The 25295-nt window shown below is 49.6% G+C and overlaps 2 protein-coding genes and 1 non-coding gene across 8 annotated transcripts in view; 1 reads left to right on the top strand and 2 right to left on the bottom strand.

The window, feature by feature from the left end:
- Positions 1–895: 895 nt before the first annotated feature.
- Positions 896–12070, bottom strand: Eif3k (eukaryotic translation initiation factor 3 subunit K). 3 transcript variants are annotated; one of them, XR_003847148.1, is made up of 8 exons: positions 11908–12070; positions 10836–10934; positions 8242–8362; positions 6762–6836; positions 4905–4971; positions 4746–4823; positions 2066–2256; positions 896–959 (listed from the first exon to the last, which is right to left on the bottom strand). XR_003847148.1 is itself a non-coding variant. In XM_008853918.2 (8 exons), exons 1-8 carry the CDS (start codon positions 11964–11966, stop codon positions 928–930), a joined length of 657 nt encoding a protein of 218 aa, XP_008852140.1. In that variant the 5' UTR covers positions 11967–12070; the 3' UTR covers positions 896–927. The 3 variants fall into 3 exon arrangements, 2 of the variants coding, with proteins under 2 accessions (XP_008852140.1, XP_029412422.1); XM_008853918.2 differs by having other exon boundaries at positions 2066–2191; XM_029556562.1 differs by having other exon boundaries at positions 2066–2191; positions 11918–12064.
- Positions 6113–6245, bottom strand: LOC115067791. The gene has a single exon (XR_003847159.1). It is a non-coding gene; the product is annotated as a small nucleolar RNA SNORA9 (small nucleolar RNA).
- Positions 12071–12369: 299 nt separating the features above from the next.
- Positions 12370–25295, top strand: part of Map4k1 (mitogen-activated protein kinase kinase kinase kinase 1) — a 27352-nt gene continuing 14426 nt past the window's right edge. For 2 of the 4 annotated variants that reach the window (XM_029556553.1, XM_017803421.2), the window contains exons 1-17: positions 12370–12547; positions 13224–13343; positions 13502–13559; positions 13675–13765; positions 14564–14628; positions 18679–18734; positions 18832–18879; positions 19046–19088; positions 19171–19243; positions 20082–20213; positions 21103–21165; positions 21264–21345; positions 22185–22301; positions 22541–22619; positions 24251–24309; positions 24396–24439; positions 24523–24567. In XM_029556553.1, the coding sequence (XP_029412413.1) occupies positions 12515–12547; positions 13224–13343; positions 13502–13559; positions 13675–13765; positions 14564–14628; positions 18679–18734; positions 18832–18879; positions 19046–19088; positions 19171–19243; positions 20082–20213; positions 21103–21165; positions 21264–21345; positions 22185–22301; positions 22541–22619; positions 24251–24309; positions 24396–24439; positions 24523–24567 (1208 nt within the window). In that variant the 5' untranslated portion in view covers positions 12370–12514. Of the gene's footprint in view, positions 12548–13158; positions 13344–13501; positions 13560–13674; positions 13766–14563; positions 14629–18678; positions 18735–18831; positions 18880–19045; positions 19089–19170; positions 19244–20081; positions 20214–21102; positions 21166–21263; positions 21346–22184; positions 22302–22540; positions 22620–24250; positions 24310–24395; positions 24440–24522; positions 24568–25295 lie in introns of those variants that run through there. The other 2 variants (XM_029556554.1, XM_008853917.2) reach the window with 2 other exon arrangements.

Here is a 25295-nt window from a genome sequence, read left to right as displayed (position 1 = left end):
TGTACATGTGGAGGCAGGAGGTCAACATTGAATGCCTTCCTTACTCTTCACCCTATGACTTCCAACTCCTGATCCTTCCACCTCCCCTTCCCAGGTGCCAGGATTACAGCTGTTCTTTGTGGTGCTGGAGATGGAACCTAGAGCTCTGTGCATGCTATGTGAGCAGCCTACCAACTGAGTCACAGCTCTAGCCCTTGAGTCACAGCCTCTCCTTTTAACCAGGGATCAGCAAGCCCAGGAAACCTCCCCAGTGCTGAGATTACAGGCGCATGCCACCTGACTTTAATCTGAAATTGTAAAATATTTTATGTGTATGAGTGTTTTGTCTGCCTGTATTTAAGTGCACCACATGCATGCAACAACTGTGGAGGCCAGAGGAGGGTGCCAGATACCCTGGAGACAGAGTCTCATGTAGTCAAGGATAGCTTTGAACTGATCTTCCACCTCGCAATGCTGGGATCACAGGTGCAGGTCACCATACTCAGCCAATGGTACATTCTTTCCTTTGTGGAGGGGCTAGGTCTAGACCTCAGCTTTCACTGGCCAGTCTCCTCAGCATAAGGAGAATAAGTACTATTCTTTCCCTATGAATGAGGAGATGAAGGACTAGAGACAGGCAGCCATCAAGGACACAGCACAGCCAGGATGGTCAAACAGCTCCCCAGCCCTCTACTTCTTCAGAGCCTGGGGCTTCAGGACCTTGGCGCTGGGCTCCTTAGGCCATTCACACCCTCCCCATAGAGGGCTGACTCATGAGCCCTTCCCATCAGACAACAGGTCAGGAAGGGGGAAGGGCACAGGGTGGGGCAGAGTAGGAAGTGGACTGGGAAAGTAGGGAGGAAGCCCCAGGAGAGGGCAGGGCCATAGTCCAGGCCAGAGGCAGGAGACAGGAGGGTGGAGTGGATAATCTTTATTAAGAGCATACTTTCACTGGGAGGAGGCCATGATGCTGGACACACCTGTGGAGGAAAGACCTGGGTCAATTTAGGAAGAGTGGGAGAACCCCACCCCAGGAACTCAAGTCCATCAGGGGCAGATCACAAGTCTTTAGACTTGTGCCTCAGTTTCCTTATCTGTAAGCAGCACCTAACCCTGGTGATTGTGGAGTTAAGTAAAAGGTCTGGACCCACATCAGGTCCTAAATAAATACTGTGTATTCTTAGCTCCAACCTTACTCTTCACTCTAGAACCTTCTGTGGGGTTGAGACCCCAGAGTAGGCACTCCTCTTAGAGTGCCCAGTGTGGAAATGACAGCTCACACCTGCTCAACTCAGCTACCTTGTGTGGGGAAGCCAAGGAGAGGTCTGCCCAATCCAGTCCTCCCTCCATGCCATCTGTTCTCCAAGCAGAAAGGTGAGGTTGGGTACCCTAGTAGAATGCCCATGTTGCTTTCAAAATCTTATTTACTATTTATTAAAACAGTATCTCACTAAGTAACTCAGGCTGGCCTGGAACTTGTGATCCTCTGGCTTCAACCTCCTGCGTGCTGACACTATAGACATGTGCCACCACGCCCGCTTCTTGCTTATTAGGTGAGCCTATTTGCTCAATGGTCACCTACATTCCCGAGCTCTGTGCCAGGCCTTGGCTGGGTGCCGATATGGATGACCTCCCTTGGCCTTTGTCACTCCATGGGGGGCACTGTGACATTGCTCTTATTTTCCAAGTTTCAAGTTTCAACAGCCTCTACCTTATGGGCTCATGTGAGTATGAGATGGCTCGGGTGTAAAGAACCAGGGGTCTGTCATGATTGTTGCTGTCATCCACAATTTTTAGATGACAAACAGCAGTGAGATTTTCACGTAACTAACCTGACTCAAGAGCCATAAGGACAGAGCCCTGGGAACAGCAGGTGAGGAGACACCCTGCCAAGCCCCTCTAGGCTTTGGAAAGAGCTGTAGGGAGGGACATAGGATCAGCAAATGGCACACTGGCCATTCTCCCTGGGCCGGGAGATGCCAGATTCCCTGGCAGAGCAGGAACAGTTCCACTTGGGTGCTTTGAGCCCAGCCTGCTCTCTGTGGAAGGGCACCACATCTCCCCACAGTCTCCAGCCACCACTCACTGTCAAAGTCTATTTTCTCCACGATGTTCTTGGGTTTAATGCTCTCTTCCTGGCTGCAGATGAAGATCTGCCCGGACTCGTCAGCGCTCCAGCCGTATTTGCTCATCCATACCTTCAGCTGGTTGTCTGTGGGCAGGACAGGTGGTGGTGTGTGGGGAGTGTTGGCTGCCTGATCCCCAATACCAATGGCTCTGGAAGCAGGGAAATCAGGGTTTCTCAGGTCTTTGCTCAACTGTTCAGGTATCTCCTACCTGGCCAGCAGCAGGGGTCAGTGGAGTCTCCCTGGGGCTAAGCCTGCTTGCTGGGGTTCAATCCCCATGCAGCCACCAGGGGGCGCCATTAGCATCTTCATCCTACTTTCATGGGGTTTTTGATTTAATTATTACATTTATTTATTATCCATGTGTGTATATGCACACTTGTGGAGGTCAGAAGACAACTTGCAGGAGTTGGTTCTCTCCACCATATGGGTCCTGGGACTCAAACTCTGGTGGTCAGGCTTGCACCAAGCCCCCTCACCAGCCCTTGTTTTTCTGAGACAGGGTTCATGTAGCCCAGACTGGCCTGGAACTATGTTGTTAAATATGACCTTGAACTCCTAATGCTCGTCTCGACTTCCAGAGTGCCATCAGGCTCATTTGTCCCTGTAATGTTATTTACAAAAAATGTGTAGTTTTAAGTTAAAATGGGCTGGGCATGGTGGTTTATACCTTTAATCCCAGCATTTAGGAGGTAGAGACAGAGGCATCTCTACGAGATCAAGGCCAGTCTGGTCTACAAAGCTAGTTTTAGGCCAGCTGGGGCTTCGGGGAGACCCTGTCTCAAAAACAAAACCAAACCAAACAAAACAAAGGAGTTCAAGGTCATCCTCAGTTACATAATAATTCAAGGCCAGTCTAGGTGACTTAGTGAATCCTTGTCTCAAAAAAAAAAAAGAGGGCTAGGGATATAGTTCAATGGTAAAATGTTTGCCTACCATGTATGAGGCCCTAGGTTCAATCCCCCACAGGGGAAAAGCTGAAATGCCCAGTAAAAGTTAGCTTTCACTAAACACTCATACAAGAATTCACAGGCAAATTGGACATGGTGGTACACGTCTTTAATTCCAGCACTTGGGAGGCAGAGGCAGGTGGATCTCTGAGTTTGAGGCCAGTCTGATCTACAAAGTGAGTTCCAGGCCAGCTGGGGCTACAAGGAAGACCCTGTCTCAAAAAGAAAGAATGAGAGCGAGAGTGAGAGCAAGAGAGAGAGAGGAGAGAAAAGGAAAACAAATAGAACTTAGGAAGTAGAGGCAAGAGGATCAAGGTCTTCCTCAGCTACTTACCTACAGCCTGGTCTACATAGTGAGTTCCAGGACAGCTGGGGCTACAAGGAGACCCTGTCTCACAAAGAGGAAAAAAAAAAAAAAAAAAGAAAATCACAGGTATAATGTACCCAAGGCGGCTCTCTCATGCCTTGTCCCCAAGTCTATCACTCCCCTGCTGGACTGCCAACCATGCTCCAGCCTACCACCCTCCTCTCTACCACTCTCCCTGTCCAGCTACCACATTTTGCTTAGTTTTCTTGCATTATTATTATTACTTTGTATATATGTGTAGCTCAGAGGACAGATTTGTGGAGTTGGTTCTCTCCTTCCTTCCATCATGAGGGTTCCAGGGATCTAATTCAGCACTATACCCACTGAGTCATCTTGCTCCTCTCCCTTTTCATTGAGACAGTCCTAAGTAGCCCAAATGGGCTCAAGCTCACTATGTAGATGACAGCCTTGAACTCCTGATCTATTTCTCCCCAAGGGCTGCGACTGAAGCTCTGCACTACTAGGCCCAGTTTCCCTTAGTCTTTATTTTCTTTTCTGTATTCCCCTCACCACCTCTCTCTTAGCCCCAGCTGCCCTGAACTCTCCAACTCTCTGTGTAGACCAGGCTAGCCTTGATCATCTGCCTCCCAAGTGCTGGGATTAAATGTGTGTTCCACCACACCTGGCCATATTTCTTTTGGAAAAATCAAATGCCCAAATATTTTGGGGAGGGATCTTTCAAGAACATCATTCTGATCACAGCCCCCTTGCTCAGAGCCTTCCTGAGGCTTCATCACTCCAGGGAAAAGAACAAAGTCCTCAAGACCCCCATGTGACCTGAAGAGCCACTGTACCCAGTCATTCTGCTCTGTAGCACCCAGGCCATCACTCCCACTGCCGTGTCTACTTTTTCCTCCGGGGGCCCACCTCATGATACTGGGGTGGCCGCCAGATGCTGCCCCTCTGTGCAGCCTCACTGCCCTTCACAGCACACCACAAGACCAAACAGCGTATCTGCTTTGCTCCCTCCATGAGAAAGGTCTATGGCCCGGTCAGTGTCAAGAGCAGTGTATCTGACAGAGTGGCACTCACCTGGTGGATGCAGAAAAGGACAAAGGTACAGTCTCTCCCAGGGAGGGGAGCACCTTTTTTAATCTTACATTGGCTCATTCTGTAGCCCAGGCTAGCTTAGAACTCAAGTAATCCTCCTGCTTCAGCCTACACTGGGATCACATGCCCCCACACCTGGTGAGGGAAGCATCTTATACCACATTGTTGTCTCTCTATCCAGAAAGCTGGGAAGGGTCTCCCCAAACTGGCTGAGGCCCGATGTCCCAACTACCTGTACCCTCTCAGATTGGCACAAGCACCCCAAGGCCTTACCGGCAAGATCTCCAAGCATCTCAGCCAGCAGCCAGCGGTCGATGTGCTGATACGTGATGCCCACCACATGGCAGATAACTGGAAGTCAGAACAAAGATGGCAAGAGGCTGCTTCCCAGGACCCGAATGCTCCCAGCCCCTCAGGGAACCCAGAACTCACATTTCCGAACAGAATCCTCGAAGCCGGTAATGCCCTCTAGGAGGTCCATGTTTTCATCCAGGGCTTGCTGTGTAAGAAGTGATGTTCAGAGTTAATACCAACAAGATTAATGACAGTGAAAGTGCTGACACTGTGGAGGCTGGGGAGGATCTTAAGTTCCAGACCAATATGGGATACATGGCGAGTTCCTGCCTCAAAAACAAACAAAACAGCCAGATATGGTGGTGTCAGCTTTTAGTCCCAGCATTTGGGAGGCAGAGGCAGGCAGATCTCTGTGAGATCAAGGCTAGTCTGAGGCTACAGGGAGACCCTATCTCAAAACAACAACAAAAACCCTCAAAAATAAAACAACCCCACTGCTGGGTAAGGTGATTTATACCTATAATCCCAGCACTTGGGAGGTAAGAGGCAAGAGGATCAGGAGTTCAAGGCCAGTCTCAGTTACATAGCAGGTTTGAGGGCAGTACATGAAATCTTGTCTTGAAACAACAAAAATTTAAAAACGTTAAATACCATGTCCCCCCATACACACGGTCATGTGAACAGGCCCTGACATTGACTGTTCTTGTCAGTGAACCCTCTGACAAGGAGGAATGTGTGGTCACCTGCGTCCTCTCCATGCCCCTTCCCGTCCCCAGCCAGAGGCCTCTTTGCACTCCTCCAACCTGCCACACACCGGCCCACCTTAGCCCTTCGTGTGGCTGTGTTGGGAACGCTCCTCTCTAGGGCTCACCCCTCATCTCCATCAGCCTCAGCTCAACCTTCCCAGCAGAGCTTCCTCCAACAGGAATGGGGAAGAGCCCACGCTCTGCTGAGGGCCAGCTACGGACGTGGGAGGGAAGCCAGGAGAGCAGAGGCTCTGGAAGCCACGTGATCAAGGGTGGAAAGGAGCTGGACACATCCACCCACGCTGGGGGGACGATCAACAGGGTAGCTGAGAGGCTGAAGACCCACTTACTAGATCCAGTGAGGTCAATGTAGATCCAACAAGAGCTATTTCCTGGAATGTGTTGCTGAGGGCAGGGCAGGGGGCACCACAAAACCCTGAGTGGGCCAAATGGATTGGCTCCCAAGTCAACATGGGGGAAGGGGACACTGAGCACAGGTCAGAAGTAGCAGGAATAGGGTGACCCATGACCCTGACTTGACTAATGTGTTTTTTTGCTGTGAGACTTTCGCTTTTGTTGTACATTGTTATTTAAGCATGTAATTGTCTGAAATTTCTATAACCTTGCCCTGGACAGAGCAGGGCAAGGCCTCAAACCACTTTAGAACTGTTCTGGCAAGCGCTGTAGGAATGCACAGGCTTACTGCAGACACTGGCACGCTGGAGCCTTGCTAGAGACTTTCAGGTTTCTAGTTCCCTTTTCTTTTTTAATTAAAAAAATTATTCATTGAATCTTTATGAGTATTTTGCCTGTGTGTAAGTACCCACCAAGTGCATGCAGTGTCCCCAGGGGCCAGAAACTGAACCTGGGTCCTCCACAAAAGCAGCCAGTGCGCCCAACTGCTGAGCCATCTCTCTAGCACCCCCCCCCCCCATTTTTTTTTAATGGAGATCAAGGCTTGCTATGTAGTCCTGACTGGCCTGGGAATCTCTATCCTCAGCCTAAGCACTGGTACAATAGGTGAGTGCCACGAAGCCTGCTCCCTCCCCCTTGGGAGGTTCCCCCTTGAAGAGTAGATAGGCCAAGTGCTCAGAGCAGCTGAGCAGATGCAGGTTTGTCTGTGACTAGGGGCCTACTGTGGGACAATGGAGTCCTGGCTCTTACATACCTAGTCCATCCATCCACTGTCACTTTTGGCACTCTGTTCCATACCACCAGGCCACCCACCCTGATCCTTGACCCACATTACCCAGAAGGCCTGGAAGTGGCAGGTCTCCAGCAGATCTCCGAGGTACAAAATCTGTCGTATGGGACGTTCTTCTTGCTGATGGGAGAAAGTGTTAAGGAAAATCGCCTGGGAGCATGTGGAGGCTAGGGTCAGGTTCTAGATCTACTCTCTACTTCCATCTTCCAGAAAAAGAACCAGGAATTAGGAGGGATGTAGTTCAGTGGTAGAGCCCTTACTGAGCAATGCAAAGGGCCCTGGGTTTGTTCTCTAGTATTGTGTGGAGGGGGTGTCCCCAAGTCATTGTTTTTGTCTTTTTTTGAGACAGGGTCTCCCTGTAGCCCCAGCTGTCCTGGAACTCACTATGCAGACCAGGCGGGCCTTGAACTCACAGAGATCCCCCCGCCTCTGCCTCCCAAGTGCTGGGGTTGAAGGCGTGCACCACCAAGCCCAGCACCCTCAAGTCATTTTTAAAAAGTGTATTATTGGCGGGCATGTTGGTGCACACCTTTAATCCCAGCACTTGAGAGGCAGAGGCGGGTGGATCTCTGTGAGTTCGAGGCCAGCCTGGTCTACATAGTGAGTTCCAGGACAGCTGGGACTACAAGGAGACCCTGTCTCAAAAAGACCAAAAAACAAAAAAAAAAAAGTGATTATTATTTTTGTAGGTGTATGAATGTATTGCCTGTACGTGTGTAAGTGCACCCACTTTGTGCAATGCCCAAGGAGGGCCATTAGCCACCCTATGGGTGCTGGGAATCAAACCCAGGTCTTCTGTAAGAACAACCAGTGCTCTTAACTGCTAAGCAATTTCTCCAGCACCTCCCTCCTTTTAAAGACAGTATCACTATGTAGCTGGCTGACCTGGAACTTGCTATGCAGACAAGGCTGGCCTCTGAACACTCCAGTTTCCTGTGGCCCTTGCCAACCTGTTCTGCCTCTTGCTTGGTGACTCTCCATTCAGCTGGAACCTCAGAAGACTGCAGCTCTAAAGCTCTAGGTAGTTCCCTGGTACCCTATAGGCCAACTGCACTCCACTTAGAACTGTATGATTTTGCCATGTCTAAAAGACAGCAGAGCTCTTTTTCTTTTTGAAAGCCTTCCTACCACTGGCTATCAGAGCCAGTGGTCCTCATACATGCCAGGCAAAAACTCCACCACTGAGATACATCCTGAACTCCCTTTTTACTTTCCAAGTCAGGGTCTTACCAGGTTGTCTAGGTTGGTCTTGAACTCACCACAGCCCAGGTAGATCTCGAATTCAACATCTTCTCATCCTCTAGAAGAGCTGGGATTACAAGCCTACACCATTAGGCCTGGATCTAGGCTGGATCTTTGACCCCAGCGCTACCTATTCTAGGCTGTGCTTCATGAGGCCAGGCTTCACCACAGCATCCCAGACTGATCCAGGCACTGGTGTTTTGGATGCACATATGGACCACTCTAGTGTCCTGGTTCTCAACTCTCCCCCCCGCCCAGTCCTATCCTGTTACTGAAAGGATACATGTGCCTGGTCAATCATACATTTGCACAGAGTGAAGTCAGTGTGAGGCAAGTTGGTGAGAGCCTTCAGCAGGATCTGGGCAGTGACTGTGGTCTGAAAGAAGGCTGGGTTGAACTGGTACCTAAGAACAGGAAACAAAGCAAAGGTGGCACTTCCCAAGGAGGGCTGTAGTGCATATACCTGCAACCCCAGTACTCAGGAGGTTCTCGAGTTTGAGGCTAACCTGTGCTGTATTATACAAATAGATAAAATAGTGGCTCAACAGGTAGCAGTCTCAACAGAAGCAGGCGGGAACTGGAGTTTAGGAGCTGGTCATGCCTGGGCTTCAACGCCAACCATACTTTCTAATTGTGGAACAATAACTTCCCAGAGTCCACTTTCCTACCCTGGAGGTAGGGACAATCATCCTTTACAACCACCCAACTGGGTGAATGCTGGTAAGTAACAGAGATTAGAAACAGCATTTTGGGAGCTGGAGGTGGCTCAGTGGTGAAGAACACTGGCTGTTCTTACAGAAGACCCAGATTTGAATCCTTGTACACACGTGACAGCTAACAACTGTCCATTTACTCCAGTTCCAGGGGTTCTGATGGCCTCTACTGCCCTCTGTAGGTATTGCACGACACGGGTGCATTTACATACATGTAGGCAATACATGCATACACATAAAATAAAATGAAAAAATAAAAAGAAATAGCATTTTGGAGTGCTAGTTAAGGATCTGGAGCCAGGCTGCCTATATTCAGACTTGTTGGGCTGTTTATTTTTCAATTCCCTTGCCTCAGACTCCCCCCCCCAAAAAAAACAAAAAAAAGAAAAACAAAACTAAACAAAGACCAAAAAGCCCAAAAAAGCCCCCCCCCAAACCCAACCAACCAACCAAACCAAACCCATACCCTGGTGGTCCTTGTCTATAAACCAGGCACTTAGGAGAATCAGGAGTTCAAGGTCATCCCAACTACCTACCAAGTATGAAGTCAGCCAAAGTTACAAGACCCTACCTTTAAAAACAATGCCTGGCAGCAGGGCACAATGGAGCAAGCTTTTAGCTCCGCACTCAAGAGGCAGAGGCAGGTGGGTCTACATAGTGAGTTCCAAGCCAGCTGGGGCTACAAGGAGACCCTGCCTCAAAAAACAAAAACAACCAAAACCAAAAACAATGTTGGGCATAGTGGCACATGCATTTAATCCCAGTACTCTTTGAGGCAGAGACAGGGGGATCTTTGTGAGTTTGAAGCCAGCCTGGTCTACACAGTAAGACCCTGCCTCTCTAAGCCCTGCCACCAAAGAAAAGTAAGATGCTGGAGAAATGGTTCAGTGGATTAACAGCATTTGATGTGCAAGTCTGATGACCTGGGTTCAAAATCCTGAACCCACACAAGCAGGCTGTGGAAGGCCTGTCTATAACCCAGCACTCCCACAGCGAGATGGAGGCAGAGACAATAGAAGCACAATGCTCAATGGCACAAGCAAGAGGCCCTGTCTCGAGACAGAAGGGAATTTCAGCACCCCAAAGTGGTCCCCTGAGCACCACACAGGTGCCTACACTCACACCCACAAGCAGAATGAATTAAAAACAAGCCAGGCGTGGTGGTGCACGCCTTTAATCCCAGCACTTGGGAGGCAGAGGCAGGCGGATCTCGTGAGTTCAAGGCCAGCCTGGTTTCCATAGTGAATCCAGGCCAGCTAGGGCTACAGGGAGACCCTGTCTCTAAAAGACCAAAAAAAAAAAAATTACTAAATACCTGGGCATAGTGGTGCATGTATTTAATTCCAGGACAAAATGCATGCACACACACATGCAAACACCACTCACACACAAAAATGGAAATACCCAAAGTCCATCAAAGGGAACTATTAGGACAGCACCACATATTGTAACACTAGAAAATGGCAACTACACAAATGAATGGACAAACCCTAACTACACCCCAAAAATGGAGGGATATCACAAATCCGGTGCTGAGCATAGCTCTTAGCGCTAAGAGAGCTTGTGCTGGATGATTATACTATCCTGTGTAATTTTTTTAATATTTACTTATTTTTATTTTATGTGTATGAGTGTATTGCATACCTGTATGTATGCAAGTACACTGGGGTCGTGCAGTGCCCATGAAGGCCAGAAAAGGGTGTTGGATCCCCTAGAACTGGAGTTATGGATGGTTGTTAGCTGCCATGTGGGTGCTGGGAATTGAACCCAGGTCTTCTGCAAGAGCAGCCAGTGCTTTTAACTGCTGAGTCATCTCTCCAGCCTCATAAATAATTTTAATTTCCAAAAGATGTATGGCCACTTACCCATTGGCAGTGGTATGACAGCTAATGTTTGACAACTCCCTGTCAGTGAGGGAAAGCTCTGGTTGCTGCCGATTACCATGGTGCCCCACAAGAGCAGCCAGTGCTCTTAACCACTGAGTCAACTCTCCAGCCCCAATAATTAATTTCTTAAAAACTGCCCTTGGCATCCTAGTCTTCCAGACCCAAGAAAAGCTACATTCTGCAGGTTACCCCAGACCTCCAACACTGGCATCATACAGAATGGCATCTCATTAGCTAGCTGCTGGCATGATAGCGGGGGGTGGCGGTCAGACACTCACAACTTTAGGACAGCTAGGTTGGCCTCCAGATCATAGGCATTCTCCTTGGCCTGTGTCTCTACATAGCGCTCCAGGGTGGCCAGGTTCTCAGGATTGTACCTAGAAGGGAATCAAGATGAGTGAAGAGCTAGCTGGGTGTGGCAGTACAACACTTGGGAGTCTGAGAAAAGAGGATGACAAGTTTGAGGCCAGTTTGGGATACACAGTGAGAACCTGATTCAAGAGTGGGGCCAGGCAGAAAGGAGACAGGAGCTGAGGTTAGTCTCATCATAGGGCTCAGGAGCCACTGTAATCTGTTCTGATTCTTCCTTCCTACTCCTTTACACAAACCTGGCCCTGGGGTAGTCCTCCCTCGGAACTCTTCCTTATTCTTATTCTTAAGTGCATCTATACTCACTCTATTTAAAAATAAATAAGGGGGGCTGAAGAAACAGTTCAGCCATTAAGAGTACCAACTGCTCTAGCAGAAGACTGGGGTTCAGTTCTCAGCACCCACATGGCAGTTAACTGTCCATAACTCCAGTTCCAGGGGATCCGATGCTCTCTTCAGACCTCCGTGGGTACTGCACGACCCAGGTGCACTTACATAGCATGCAGGCCTACTGGAGGTCTAGCCCTGGGTCTAGCCTAGGGTGCCTCCAACCTTGTTCTTTTACGAAGCCTGTCTATGTGGCTTCCTGAACACCCTGCTACCTACCACCTCTCAGGTCCTGGTCATCGTGCTGCTCCAGTCCCAGCCTCTGCTGCCTAGGTCACTGACTTGCTGGTCTGGCCCTGACCACTCCTGACTTTTACGGGGTGTGCTGACCCGCTGGGAAGGGAATTCGATACACGAAAGCAGGACCTGTAGCCGTCTCCATCACCTCGGGTTCTAACAACTACCCACCACCGACTGACCCTATGTTGGATGGTCGCCATAAGGGCAGGGAGGCAAGAGACTAAGGGACACTGAGGAGGTGAAAAAGGGAAAGTTAGGGACAGAGAGAAACTTGGAGACACTTCCCCGCGGGGCAAGGCCAGAACCCTGACTAGCCCTTGCTGTAGCCCAGTCCCGGTCTAGCAGAGCGCAGACCTGTCGATACCCTTGAGCAACTTGCCCACGTTCGCTCTCATTTGCTCAAACATCGCCATGACGACGGCAGCCTTCCAGAACCCTAGATGGAGTCTAACACCAGCCCAGCGTGTGATCCTCGAAGGCCAAAAGAGAGAGCAGCGGTGGAAACGGAAACACGTCACGCCATGGCCCCCGCTTCCGGAGAAGGGACTTCTGGCAGCTAGCGCGCGTTCCAGCTATCACGTGAGTTCCCAGCAGGCGTAATTTGTGCGTGCGCATTCACGTCTCTCGAGCGGCGCGGATGGCGTGAGAAAAGGTCTCTTTGACCTCAATGCGCAGGCGTCTTCCCGGCGGGAGGAGGCGGGGCTAAGCTTTTCCGGGACAGCGCAAAACGTAGGGACGGGCGTGTGCTTGAACGCTCTGGGCCCGAGACGGAGCTCGCAAGGCGCATGCGCGGCCCTAAACTCACAGAACCGCGGGAATGGTAGTTGTAGGCTTCCTTTTGGACCCAAGTTGATGGAGATGCTCTCTGAGGTCCTTCTTGCCACAGACCTTGGACCCCCGAGACAGGATCCAGCATCCTGACTTCCACAGTTTCAAATCCCAGACCCAAGTTCCCAACTTGATGCTAATTATGTTCTGCCGGGAAGCGGGGGAGGTGAGCGCTTCCCTTCCTCGCGCGATCCCTGCCACTCTCCATCAGACTCCATTCTAGAAGCTACAAGTGCCCCATGTGTGTCACGATTCCCCACGTGTGCCACGGATTCCATACACTGCGGGCATGTTGGAGTGTGGGCAAATAGATGCCCAGAGCGCATCCACATATGTTCACATAGGAACCCAGACGTATGCACTTCATGTGCACCACCGTCCGCCTGAGGAGCTGTCACTTAAGTGCATGTTACGTGTCTCAGGTGCACAGGCCTGTACACAGCTTAGCCAGCTTTGTGCAGACCTGCAACATCTGGTTTGACTCCAAACTTTAAAGCACCCAGCAGAGGTTCAACGGTGACTTGTGACTCCTCCCACTATGGGGACGTTTGTGTGTGAGGTGCTAGGTCAGCCCCAGGTTGCAATTAAAGTGGTTTGCATCTCATTTACACACAGCCCTGAGGTTTGGGGGTAAAGGGGAGTCCCATGGGTCCTAAGGCAAACAGGCCTTCAGAGCCCTGGGGACAGGGGTGGAGCACGCTGTACAGCCCTGCAGCTGGGGCAGGAAGCGAGAATGGGGAGGGGGAAGGCCACAGCCCACAGAGTCGAGGCGGGCCCAGTGCTTGTGGAGGAGGGTAGTACTAAGGCTAGAGCCCTGAGGCCCTGTTGGCCCCTGGGCACAGGCCCAGCTCCGGCCTCCAGGGATGGACCTCGTGGACCCTGACATCTTTAATAAGGACCCTCGGGATCACTATGATCTGCTGCAGCGGCTGGGTGGTGGCACCTACGGGGAAGTCTTCAAGGTGAGGAACCCCCTCTGTTTGCTTTACCCTCAAACCAGGGATCTTTAGAGTGAGGCCCAAGTAGAGAAGGGATTGTAAGAGAGCCTTGGTGTTGACTTAGAGATGCTGAGGGCCACAGGCTAGGGAGCCTGCCTGATGGCCAACTTCCCCTTTGCAAGGCTCGTGACAAGGTGTCTAAGGACGTGGTGGCATTGAAGATGGTGAAGATGGAGCCTGGTGAGAGAAGTCGCAGCAACTCCTTCCCCACCCTCTCCCTATTGCCTGGGACACAGGGACCACCTCCATAACTCCCTGCCCCCAGCCACCCTCTCTCTCCTGCTCCTCCTCACAGATGACGATGTCTCCACCCTTCAAAAGGAGATCCTCATGTTGAAAACTTGCCGGCATGCCAACATCGTGGCTTACCATGGCAGTTACCTCTGGTGATGTCTTTGCCCATCCCCCAACACCAACCCTTCACTTTCAGCTAGGCACCCCAACCCAGTCCTCAATTCTAAACTTCCATTTATGACCCAGATACCCTAACTTGACCTACAACTTTTGGACTCTTACTTTTAACTGGGGCTTCCCACCCTGATCCCCCATCTGAAGTTCCACTATTCTTACTAATGTACCCCTGGTCTATGTAGACCAGGCTGGCCTCAAACTCACAGAGATCTGCCTGCCTCTGCCTCCCAAGTGCTGGGATTAAAGGCATGCGCCACCACGCCTGGCATGATCTCCTTTTTTAGTAATCTAATCAGGAATGAACTCTGAAAGTAATCTTTCATCTGTCAGCTCCCTGCATCCCCCAGTTTCACTCTGGTCTTTTAATATGATCCCCCAAATTATCTGGTTCTTAGAAAAATATCCCAGCTGCCCCAATAATGACATCTGTCACCCAAACCTGGTACTCTGGGCCCTTTGTCCCATCCACTTTTCTGTGAGATCTCTGTCCTATCCTCTAAGTTAGCCTGGGATGGCAGAGGGACCCTGGGTTTAAAGCCCAAAGATCTAAATTCCAGTCAGTCTGCTCGTGGGTGCACACTTCTGTCTCATCCTTAACTTCCTCCTCTGTAATGGGACTAGCATAGTCTCCGGTGGGCAAGGGAACCTCTTTGACTGTTGTTATATTAAGCAGTTATTGACCTAGAACAAATTAGCTGTGAGTCAGGGTCTCCTTGATTTGTAATGACACAGCCTGCTGTCTTTATATCCTTGCTCCTCTCCATCCCTTGTAGGATGCAGAAGCTCTGGATCTGCATGGAATTCTGTGGGGCTGGCTCTCTGCAGGACATCTACCAAGGTTAGGGGAAGGATAAGTGGGTCCAGGTTTCCTTTCCCCCTCAAATCCACCTCTTCTGTTTCTCTGTGCTTGTATTTGGGGAGCTGTCTTCCCACTCCACATTTCTGGGCCTGGCCTGGATGATGCTGGGTATTGTGTGGTGAGCCTGCCCGTCAGCATCTGCAGGTCTGATTGTCTTTCTCCAGGAAATGATCCCTTTACCTCTGTATCTCCATCTTTGTCTAGGTGTCTGCATTTTCTTGCTAAGTCCTATCCTAGGCTGGGTATTTCTGGATTTTCTAGTTCAGACTAGGTGCTCAGATTTTTGTGCAGTAAGTCAGTGAATTTCTAGGTCTGGCTTGCAGCCTGCCTTTCAGCCTCTTGGGGAGTTTGAGGATTGGAGTAGAAAAGGCCTTTGTCTACTTATCTAAATTTCTTTTCCTTTCTTTTCCTTACTTTCTTTTTCTTCTTTTTGTTGGTTTTGGCCATAGTGTGATTTGAGCTTAGGATCTTGAAAAGCTAGGCAAGCACTCTAAAGCTAGATCATCAAGTCTCTTTTTTTGTTTGTTTGTTTGTTTTAAGACAGGGGTCTCCATTTAGTCCCAGCTAGCCTGGAACTCTCTATGTGGAGATCTGCCCGCCTCTGCCTCCTGAGTGCTGGGATTAAAGATTTTAGCCAGAATGCCTGGCTAAAATTTTTTGGATTTATTTTTATGTACATAAGTGTTTTGCCTGTATGTAAGTGCACTATGTGTGTGCCTGGGTCAGAAGAGGGTGTGGGATCTTCTAGAACTGGAGTTGCAGACAGTTTTTAGCCTCCATGTGGGTGCTGGGAACTGAACCTGAGTCCTATGCAAAAGTAGCCAGTACTCTTAACCACTGAACTATCTCTCCAGCCCCAACTTTTTCTAAAAAAAAAAAATTTATTTTATTTTTCTATTCTCTTTTTTTTTAATATTTATTATTTTTATTTTATGTGTGTGAGTGTATTGCCTACATGTATGTGAGTGCACCCGTGTCATGCAACACTGCGGAGGTCAGAAGAGAGCTTTGGATTCCCCTGGAACTGGAGTTTAGGACGGTTTGTAGCCACCATGTGTGTGCTGGGAATTGAACCCGGGTCCTCTGCAAGAGCAGTCGGTGCTCTTAACCACAAAGCCATCTCTCCAGCTCCCTTTTTTTTTTGGTCTTCTTAAGAGAGGGACTCCTGGCCTGGAACTTGCTATGTAGACCAAACTGGCCTCAATCTCACAGAGATCTTCCTGCCTCTGCCTCCTGAGTGCTGGCAGCTACTATATTAAGTTCTTATTGAACTAGAACAAAATAGCCATGAGCTAGGGCTACCACACCCAGATATATAATATATATTGCCTCCCAACCTTTTAAAATATTATTTATTATTTTACTATTTTATTGTTTTTATTTTATATGTATGGTTGTATTGCCTGCATGTATGTAAGTGCACCCATGTCATGCAATACCAGAGGTCAGGAGAGGGCGTTGGATGCCCTGAAACTACAGACAGTTGTTAATTGCCATGTGGGTTCTGGGATTTGAACCCAGGTCAACATCCATCTCTCCAGCCCTATTTATTTATTTGTTTACTGTGTATGAGTTTTTGCCTATATGTATGGAAGTACACCATGTGTGCAGTGCCCACCAGAGGCCAGAAAAGAGCATCAGATTCCCTGCAATTGGTGGTTGTTAACTGCCATGTGGGTGCTGGAACTGGAACGTGGGTCTTCTGCAAAAGAAGCCAGTGTTCTTAACCACTGAGCCATCTCTCCAGCCCCCCCTTTTATTTATTTATTTAATTTTAAAAAATTTATTAGTATTGGCTCAGCGGTAAAGAACATTGACTGCTCTTGCAGAGGACCCGGGTTCGATTCTCAGCACCCACATGGTAGCTACGAACCGTCCTTAACTCCAGTTCCAGGGAATCCGAAGCCGCATAAAATTTAAAAAATTATTATTATTATTATTATTATTATTACTTTGGTCTTTTTGAGACAGAGTCTCCCTATAGCCTCAGCTGGCCTGGAACTCACTATGTAGACCAGGCTAGGCTTGAACTCACAGATATCTGCCTGCCTCTGCCTCCCAAGTGCTGGGATTTTTTAAGACAGGGTCTCACTATGTAGCCCTGGCTGGACAGATTTCCCTGTCTCTAACTCCAGAGTGCTGGGATTAAAAGCATATACCACTATGCCTACCCACCCCCTTTCTTTTTATTATTTTGAGACAGAGTCTCAATAGGTTGCCTAGGCTGGCCTTGAACTTGCAGTCCCACAGCCTCATCCTCCTGCATAGCTAGGATTATAGACCTTTACCACCAGGCCTGGTGCCTCAGCCTTCTTTGAAGTTCGGTTGTTTGCCTCTGACCTATTATCTCCCTAACTGCCTATAGCCCAAATCGCAAATGTCTGGGAAGGAAAAACTATTAAAATGTCCTCAGTGGTTTGAGGATGCAGCTCAGTGTAGCTTGCCTAGCAGGACTGATCAAGGCCCTGGGTTTCATCTGAGGTACACAAAGCCTCCTCCCACCCAGGGGAAACTGAGGCCCACAGAGAGGATGTTACTCATCTAAGACATTGCGTAAGGCCTGTTCCCTCCTTACCACCCGCTCCCTTGTCCTTTCTTCTCCCCCTGCCCCCAAGCCCTTCATCTCTTTCCAAATGTCTGTCTCCCTGAATTCTGTCTCTGTCACTTTCTGTTCTCTGTCCCTGGGTCTATGTCTGTCTGTCGCTTTGTGCCATCACTCAGCTCAGTCACGTCGCCCCATTCAGAGCCTCACACACTCCTGTTTCCCTCCAGAGTGAAGCTGGAACCGCTCACTCTGCATCAGCTATGGGTGATGCCCTCTAAGACTTGCCCTTGTAGTTGCTCATCTTTCCTGGAGTTGGACCCTGCATGTTCCCTGCTGCCATCTTCTTAGGGTAGTCTTACTGACCAGCAAGTGTAAAATGTCATAGTCCTTCCCCCACATATTTCCTGTTGTCATATCTTGCTCTTTTTTCTTACTGTTTATTAGCATATTAGCATCTCACGTTTTCTGTATTTTTTCCTTCTTTCTTTTTAGTTTATTAGGTTTTTGTTGTTGTTCCTTGGAGACAAGGTCTCTCTCTAGCCCCAACTGACCGGAAACTTGCTATGTAGACCAAGCACCAGGCTGGCTTTGATCTCACAGAGATCTGCCTGCCTTTTCCTCCTGAGTGCTGGGATTAAAGGTGTGAGTCACCACACTCAGCTTACTTTATGAGTTACTATTTATTAGTAGATTTTGAAATAATAGGCAGAAGGTTCACTACCAAGATACCCTGTCAGCTTTATATCCTTTATTTATTTTTCTTGTTTATCATCTGTCTTCCTCCACTGGAATGTTCTCTCCATAAGGACAAGGATGTATCTGTGTGTGTGTGTGTGTGTGTGTGTGTGTGTGTGTGTGTGTACACGCTCATGTATGTTTCCATAATGGAACCCAGGGACTTTCACGTGCCAGGGAAGCAGGAAAGAGCTCTACCATGGAGCTACACCCTATACCCCTCACTGGGGGATTCTAGGTGCTCTACCATTGAGCCATGCCCCAGCTGCTAGCTATACCCATAGCCTTTTGCAATGACTATTTTGTTTGTGGTTGTGTTTCCGGGAACTAGTACAGAGTACAAATGTAATAATTATCTACTGAGTGCATGACTATTCCTCGGGCTCATTTTCCTCTGTGTGTGTGTCGCTCTCTCTCTCTCTTGCTCTCTTGTTCTCTGGCTTTCTCACCCTCTCACTCTTGTTTTGAAAAACGGTCTCTCTGTGTAGCCCTAGTTAGCCTGGATATATACATATGCAGGCTGACCTCAAACTCAGGGCAATCCTCCTGCCTCAGCTTTCCAACCATGCCTGGCTCATCACCTTTTAGTCCCTCACCACTTTCTATCTCCCCTTTCCAAATGCCCCATCTAGGGTCCCTTCCTCTTTTGACATCCTATCAGATGGTATGGGTGGGGGCTGGGGACCCCTGGGACCCAGGTTTCCTGGCTCCTCCCTCAACACCTGATCTGGCTGGGATGGCTTTTGCAGTGACTGGCTCCCTGACTGAGCTCCAAATTGGCTATGTATGCCGGGAAGTGCTGCAGGTGAGGAGGAGCCTGGGTGGGGGGCGTCTGTGGTTGCCAGGCATTGCTCTGGCAGAAGGTACCCATGCATGGGCCCTCTGTGCACATCTTTCCCCAGGGATTGGCCTATCTCCATTCACAGAAGAAAATACATCGAGATATCAAGGTGGACTGGGGACAAGGGTACCGCTCAAGGTGGGGCGTGGGGAGTGGGGTGAGAGGGAACTAGAGTTCAAGGCAGTTTGAGCTGTGGGGTGGGGACGAGGTGGTGTGGCAATATGTTGGGGAAGGGGGGTTCTCTGATGGCTTCTCACCCTTTCCCTGGTCCCCAGGGAGCCAACATCCTCATCAATGATGCTGGGGAGGTTAAACTAGGTGAGTGCAGCTGGTGGGGTGTGCAGGGAGCTGACTGGGGTTGCGTGGGGCAGGCTCACTACATCTCTACCTCTGCCTCCAGCTGACTTTGGGATCTCTGCCCAGATCGGGGCGACATTGGCCAGACGCCTCTCTTTCATTGGGACACCATACTGGTGAGGGGTGTTGGGTAGGCAGCTGGGGGTGGGGAACAGTGGTTTTCCCAATCCTGGCTTCCCAGGAACTTCTTAGCTCCGCTCCACTCTGCCTTTCCCTACCAAACACTTCCTTTTTCATTGTCTTTTGAGTTTTTCACTTACCTGTCTCTCTCTCTGGCCCTTTTTACTTGTTTCTCTCAGTGTTTGGGATTTTTGTGGTAGTGGGGTGTGTGTGTGTGTGTGTGTGTGTGTGTGTGTGTGTGTGCATGTGTGTTTGTTGAGACAGGGTCTCATGTAGCCTAGGCTAGCCTTGAACTCCTGATCCTCCTGCTTCCATTTCCCAAGTGCTGGTATTATGGGTATGAGCCACTGCATCCCACTTGGGTTGGTTTTTATCTTGATCTCTATCTCTCCCCAATTTATCTATTTCTGTCTTTTTTCAGCCTGTGGCTCTCTCTGTCTCTTTGTTTCTGTCTCTTCCTGATAGTAGATCTTTTTGCTTCTGTTTCTGGTAGGGACTGAAACCAGGTCCTTACACCATCCTCACACCACTGCCCCATACTCCCAGGCTCCCTCCCAGCCTCCCCCTCTTCCTCCCTCTCTCCCTTCCATCTTTTCTTTCTTTTTGTGTCTCACTCTGTAGCCCAGACTGGCTTTAAACTCATAGAAATCTCCGTGCCTTAGTCTCCAGAGTGCTAAGATCACAGACTGGTTCCCCTACCCTCTCTCCCTTACCCTGTCCTCTGTCTCTATCTTTATGTCCCTCTCACCACGGCTGTCTCTGCCACATTTCCCTGCACCCACCTCTCTCCCATCCCTGGGCCACCCCTGGCTTTCTGAGGGTCTCTGCCCACAGGATGGCTCCAGAGGTGGCAGCTGTGGCCCTGAAGGGTGGATACAACGAGCTGTGTGACATCTGGTCTCTTGGAATTACGGCCATTGAGCTGGCTGAGCTACAGCCTCCACTTTTTGACGTGCACCCTCTCAGGTAAGGTCTGGGATGGCTGGTACCCCTAGGCTTTTGACCACCTCTCAACTTGCTTCCTCACATGGATCAGATGCTCCTAGGGAGATTCCTGTGACTCCCTCCACGTAAAAAGCTTTTTTCTTTAGCCCAATTTCCACACAGCAGAACCTCCAACTCAATAAGCCCCGTCTTTTGGGGGAGCAGGGTGTTTAGAGACAGGTATTCTTGAATTTTGTTGTTGTTATGTTTTTTGGGACAGGGGCTCACTATGTAGCCCTTGCTGGCCTGAAACTTGATATACAGACCAGGCTGACCTGGAACTCACAGAGATCTGCTTGCCTCTGCCTCCCAAGTGCTGGGATTAAAGGTGTGTGCAATCACACCTGACTATTTTTTTTTCTTTTGGTCTTTTTGAGACAGGGTCTCCCTGTAGCCCCAGCTGTCCTGGAACTCACTATGTAGACCAGGCTGGCCTCGAACTCAGAGATCTGCCTGCCTCTGCCTCTGGAGTGCTGGGATTAAAGGTGTGCGCCACCACACTTGGCTCCCAACTCTATTTTTAAAAAAATATTTTTATTTTTATTTTATTTTTTTTGTTTATGAATGTATTGCCTGCATGTATGTACATGCACCAGTGTCGTGCAGCGTGGAGGTCAGAGGGCATCGAATCCCCTAGAGTTACAGATGGTTGTTAGCTGCCATGTGGCTGCTGAGAATTGAACCCGGGTTCTCTGCAAGAGCAACCAGTGCTCTTAACCATTGAGCCACCTCCCCAGCCCCCAAAACCTAAACTTGTCAGGTCTTCTGTCATTTTGCTCTCTGACAACATCAGTGCTGCTAGGGACCCCTGAAGCTATGAGGTCTGTCTGTCATGACTTCTTAACCCCACGTTCCTCCCCTACTCTTCTAGAGTTCTCTTCCTCATGACAAAGAGTGGCTACCAGCCTCCAAGGCTAAAGGAAAAGGGCAGATGGTAAGGGAGGTCACCTGAGGGTGGGCTGGGGAGGGCCGGAGGGTGGGACAGGAAGTTTCCAGTCCCCTCAACCCACAACCTGACTTTTTCCTCTCCAGGTCAGCTGCCTTCCATAACTTTGTCAAAGTCACCCTCACCAAGAGCCCCAAGAAACGACCTGGTGCCACCAAGATGCTCAGTGTAAGCCACTCCTGCCTGAGGAGCCCCTCTGCACCCTGGTCCCTCATCCCAGGACTCCCCAAGTCTTCTACACTTCACAAAAGTGTTACTATTTAGCTCCATAGAACCCTGGAGCCCTTCCAAAATCCCTAGTCTCTGAGAATTTGCCAGGATTCCACCCATAAAACCCTTTAAACTGCACCCTGGAGATCCAGGCCTCATGGTGCAAAACTGCAGTCCCAACACTCAAGGAGGTGGAGGCAAGAGGATCAGGAGTTCAAGTCATGCTTGGTTACATAGAGAGGTTGAGGCTAGTCTGAGCTACATGAGACCATCTCAAAAAAATAAAATCAAACCAATTATACCCAGATCTTTCTTTTTTTTTTTGCTTACTTTTTTTCGGGGGGTGTGTGTTTTTTGTTGGTTGGTTAGTCTCATGTAGCACAGGATAGCCCCAAACGTACAATGTATAGAAGAATGTCTTTGGACTCCTGATCCTCCTGCTTCCACCTCCCAAGTGCTGAGATTATAGGCATGTGCTACCATGCCCACCTTCACTCCAGACCTTTCCATGTTTCCCTGAGTTGCTAGAACTAGCCAATTCTCAGGGGTCTCTGGATTTGTTCCTGCACATCTTCTCCAAGCCCGGGTCCCTTCTAAGACACCCTGGAGTTCCTTATATCCCTTTCTGGGAACTCTGAATTCTTCTCATTTCCCTGGGCTCCTGAATGTCCTAGTTTTCCTTCCCTTTTCCCTTGACTGGCATCCTCCTCCAAGGACCCTCTTAGGCAGAAGGCACCAGTCTCCATCCTCCCTGCCATGCCAGCCCTGGGACTGCTGACCCCTGTCCCCTCCCACAGCATCAGTTGGTGTCCCAGCCTGGGCTGAATAGAGGCCTCATCCTGGATCTTCTTGACAAACTGAGGAATCCTGGGAAGGGGCCGCCTGTGGGTGAGATTGAAGATGAGGAGCCTGAGGTGAGAGCCTTAACAGTGAAGAGCTTGGAAACTTCGGACCTTTGCATAGGGTGTGCCTCCTGCCAAGGGTGCCTTCTCAAAGTGTCTACTAGAGGAAAAATGGTGGGAAGAAGGAAAGCCTGGCAGGACTGGATACAAAGCATTATGGGAGAGGGGGGGCTCGGGGCTGGGCTCACAGGGTGATGGGGGGGTGGCTGCTGGGAGGCTATGAGCCCTGACATAGCTACCCTTCTGTCTAGCTACCCCCTGCCATCCCTCGGCGGATCAGATCTACCCACCGGGCCAGCTCACTGGGGATCCCAGATGCAGATTGCTGCCGTGAGTAGAGAATCCTGCACTTTGGGGCTACCTAACTCTGTACTAGATCTAAGAGACCCTTGTTTTGCCCACTGACTGACCCAACCCCCACCCCCCAGAACCTTATGACCATCCAACTTTCAAAATGACCACAGAGCCAGGGTGGTGGCGCACACCTTTAATCCCAGCACTTGAGAGGCAGAGGCAGGTAGATCTTTGTGAGTTTGAGGGCAGCCTCCTCTACAAAATGAGTTCCAGGCCAGCAGGGGCTACAGGGTGACCCTGTCTCCAAAAGACAGAAAAAAAAAAGAAGAAAAAAAGAAACAAAAATCAAAGTGACCACAGAGCTCCTCTCCCAAAGACCTCTTAGCACCATACTGACCCCAAAGACACCTCAAGAATCTCTTAGGATCAGGGCATAGTTGGCACAGGCCTGTAATCCCAGCATTTGGGAGGTTGAAGCAGCCTAGACTATAGTGTCAAAAACAACAAAAAAGGGCTCGGGCTGTAGCTCAATTGGTAGAGTATTTGCCCTTGGTTCCATCCCCAGCACTGAATAAACCTGGTATGGTAGATCCCAGCACTTAGGAAGTAGAAGCAGGAAGATCAGAACTTCTAGGTTATTCTCTACTACATAGAATGTTAGAGGCCTACCAAGACTACATGAGTCCCTGTCTCAAAAAATAAAACGAAGGAGCTGGAGAGATGACTCACCAGTTAAGAACACAGGCTGTTCTTCCAGAGACCTGGGGTCCAATTCCCAGCACCCACATGGCAGCTAACAACCATCCTTAACTGCAGTGCCAGGGGATCTGACACTCTCCTCTGGCCTCTGTGGACATTGCACACACATGGTGCACCTACATATATGCAGGCAAAACACTCATACACATAAAATAAAAATAATAAATTAAATATTAAAAAATAAACAAAAAAATAAAATAAAACAAATAGAGGGCCCAGTGTGTAAAGACACTTGCTGCCAAACCTGACCACCCGAGTTCAGAACCCACAAGGCAGAAGGAGAAAAGCAACTTCTGCAAGTTGTCCTCGGCTATGTGTACCTGACCGTCCCACTAAATAAATAAATAAATAATAAATGGGTTTTTTTAAACTTTAAAAAACATTTTATTATTTTTATTTTATGTGTATGTGTGTATTGCCTGCATGTAGGTAAGTGTACCCGTGTCGTGCAGTGCCCAAGGAGGTCAGAAGAGGCTGTCTGATCCCCTGGAACTGGAGTTACGGACATTTGTTAGCTGCCATGTGGGTGCTGGGATGCAAACCCGGGTCTTCTGCAAGAACAACCAGTGTTCTTAACCATTGAACCATCTCTCCAGCCCCAAATAAATGTTTTTTTAATAAATACGCAAAAATAAAAATAAAAAACCTGTCAGAATTCCTAATACCTTAACAGATTTTGAAAACCAACACTCCATAACTACTTTGAGCCCCTCTACCTCTCCGATGTTACTCGTGGACCTCCAAATGAGACCCCTGTAAATGAAGGACACTCCTGCAAGGGACAGTAGCAGCTCTTAAGCTCTTGACTCCAGCTGTGTCCCCACGAGCTGCTTCCCCCACCCCCCAGTTGCTTCCCCAGCCCACCACCTGCCCTCCTCCTAACTTGTTTGTCTTGTCCCACCTCCCAGGGCGACACATGGAGTTCCGGAGGCTCAGAGGCATTGAGCCCAGACCCCCACCTGACACAGTGAGACCCCTCCGTGCTCACCCTGGATGCCCTTCCCTCCCCTTCTCTCCCTCCCCAGGGTCATGCTGACTCTCCTCATCTGACAGGTTCACTTACAGCCCCCTGGAGACTTTAGGAGCACCAGTCCCAGGTTCAGGACCCCTCCCCTGGGTGGAAGGGGAGGGCAGTGGGTTACGTGGGGGCCACCTGAGGCTCATGCTTCTCACTTTTCAGGAGCCAACCGTCAGAATCCGATGATGACTATGATGATGTGGACATGTAAGCACCCATGGGCCCTCACTGCATTGCCCCCCCAGCTTCTGAGAACCCTATCTTCAACCCACTTGACCTCTACCCCAGACCCCAGTCTCTCCCATCTTCCTGTCATCGCAGCCCTCATGACCCTCAGTGCAGCCTCTGCCTTCCCTCTTCCTCGCCAACCCTGGTCCCCAAGCTCACCTCACTCTTTCCCTTCATCTCTGCCTTTTGTCACCCACCCCCCATCCTAATTCCAATATCCATGTGTCCTCTTCACTGCCAAGCCCATCTTACTACAGATTGACCTTAGGGTCTCCCACATGCTACACAAGTACTCTACTGCTGAGCCACACCCCCTGCCCATCAGTGGGGGATTCTAGGCAGGTGCTCTACCACTGAGCCACACCCCTGCCCATCAGTGGGGGATTCTAGGCAGGTGCTCTACCACTGAGCCACACCCCTGCCCATCAGTGGGGGATTCTAGGCAGGTGCTCTACCACTGAGCCACACCCCCTGCCCATCAGTGGGGGATTCTAGGCAGGTGCTCTACCACTGAGCCATGCCCTCTGCCCTCTTTTAATTTTTACTTCTTTTTTTTAAAAGGTAGGGTCTCCCTGTAGTAGCAGGCCTGGAATTCATTATGTAGACCAGGCTGGCTTTGAACACACAGAGCTCCACCTGCCTCTGCTTCCAGAGTGCTGGGACTACAGGCGTGCACCACCATGCCTGGTTATATTTATTTATTTATT

The sequence above is a fragment of the Nannospalax galili genome, unplaced genomic scaffold (genome assembly GCF_000622305.1).
Source record: "Nannospalax galili isolate Female #2095 unplaced genomic scaffold, S.galili_v1.0 scaffold886, whole genome shotgun sequence".
In the NCBI taxonomy this organism is placed as follows: domain Eukaryota; kingdom Metazoa; phylum Chordata; class Mammalia; order Rodentia; family Spalacidae; genus Nannospalax; species Nannospalax galili.
This window is presented reverse-complemented; position numbering and strand designations above follow the sequence as displayed.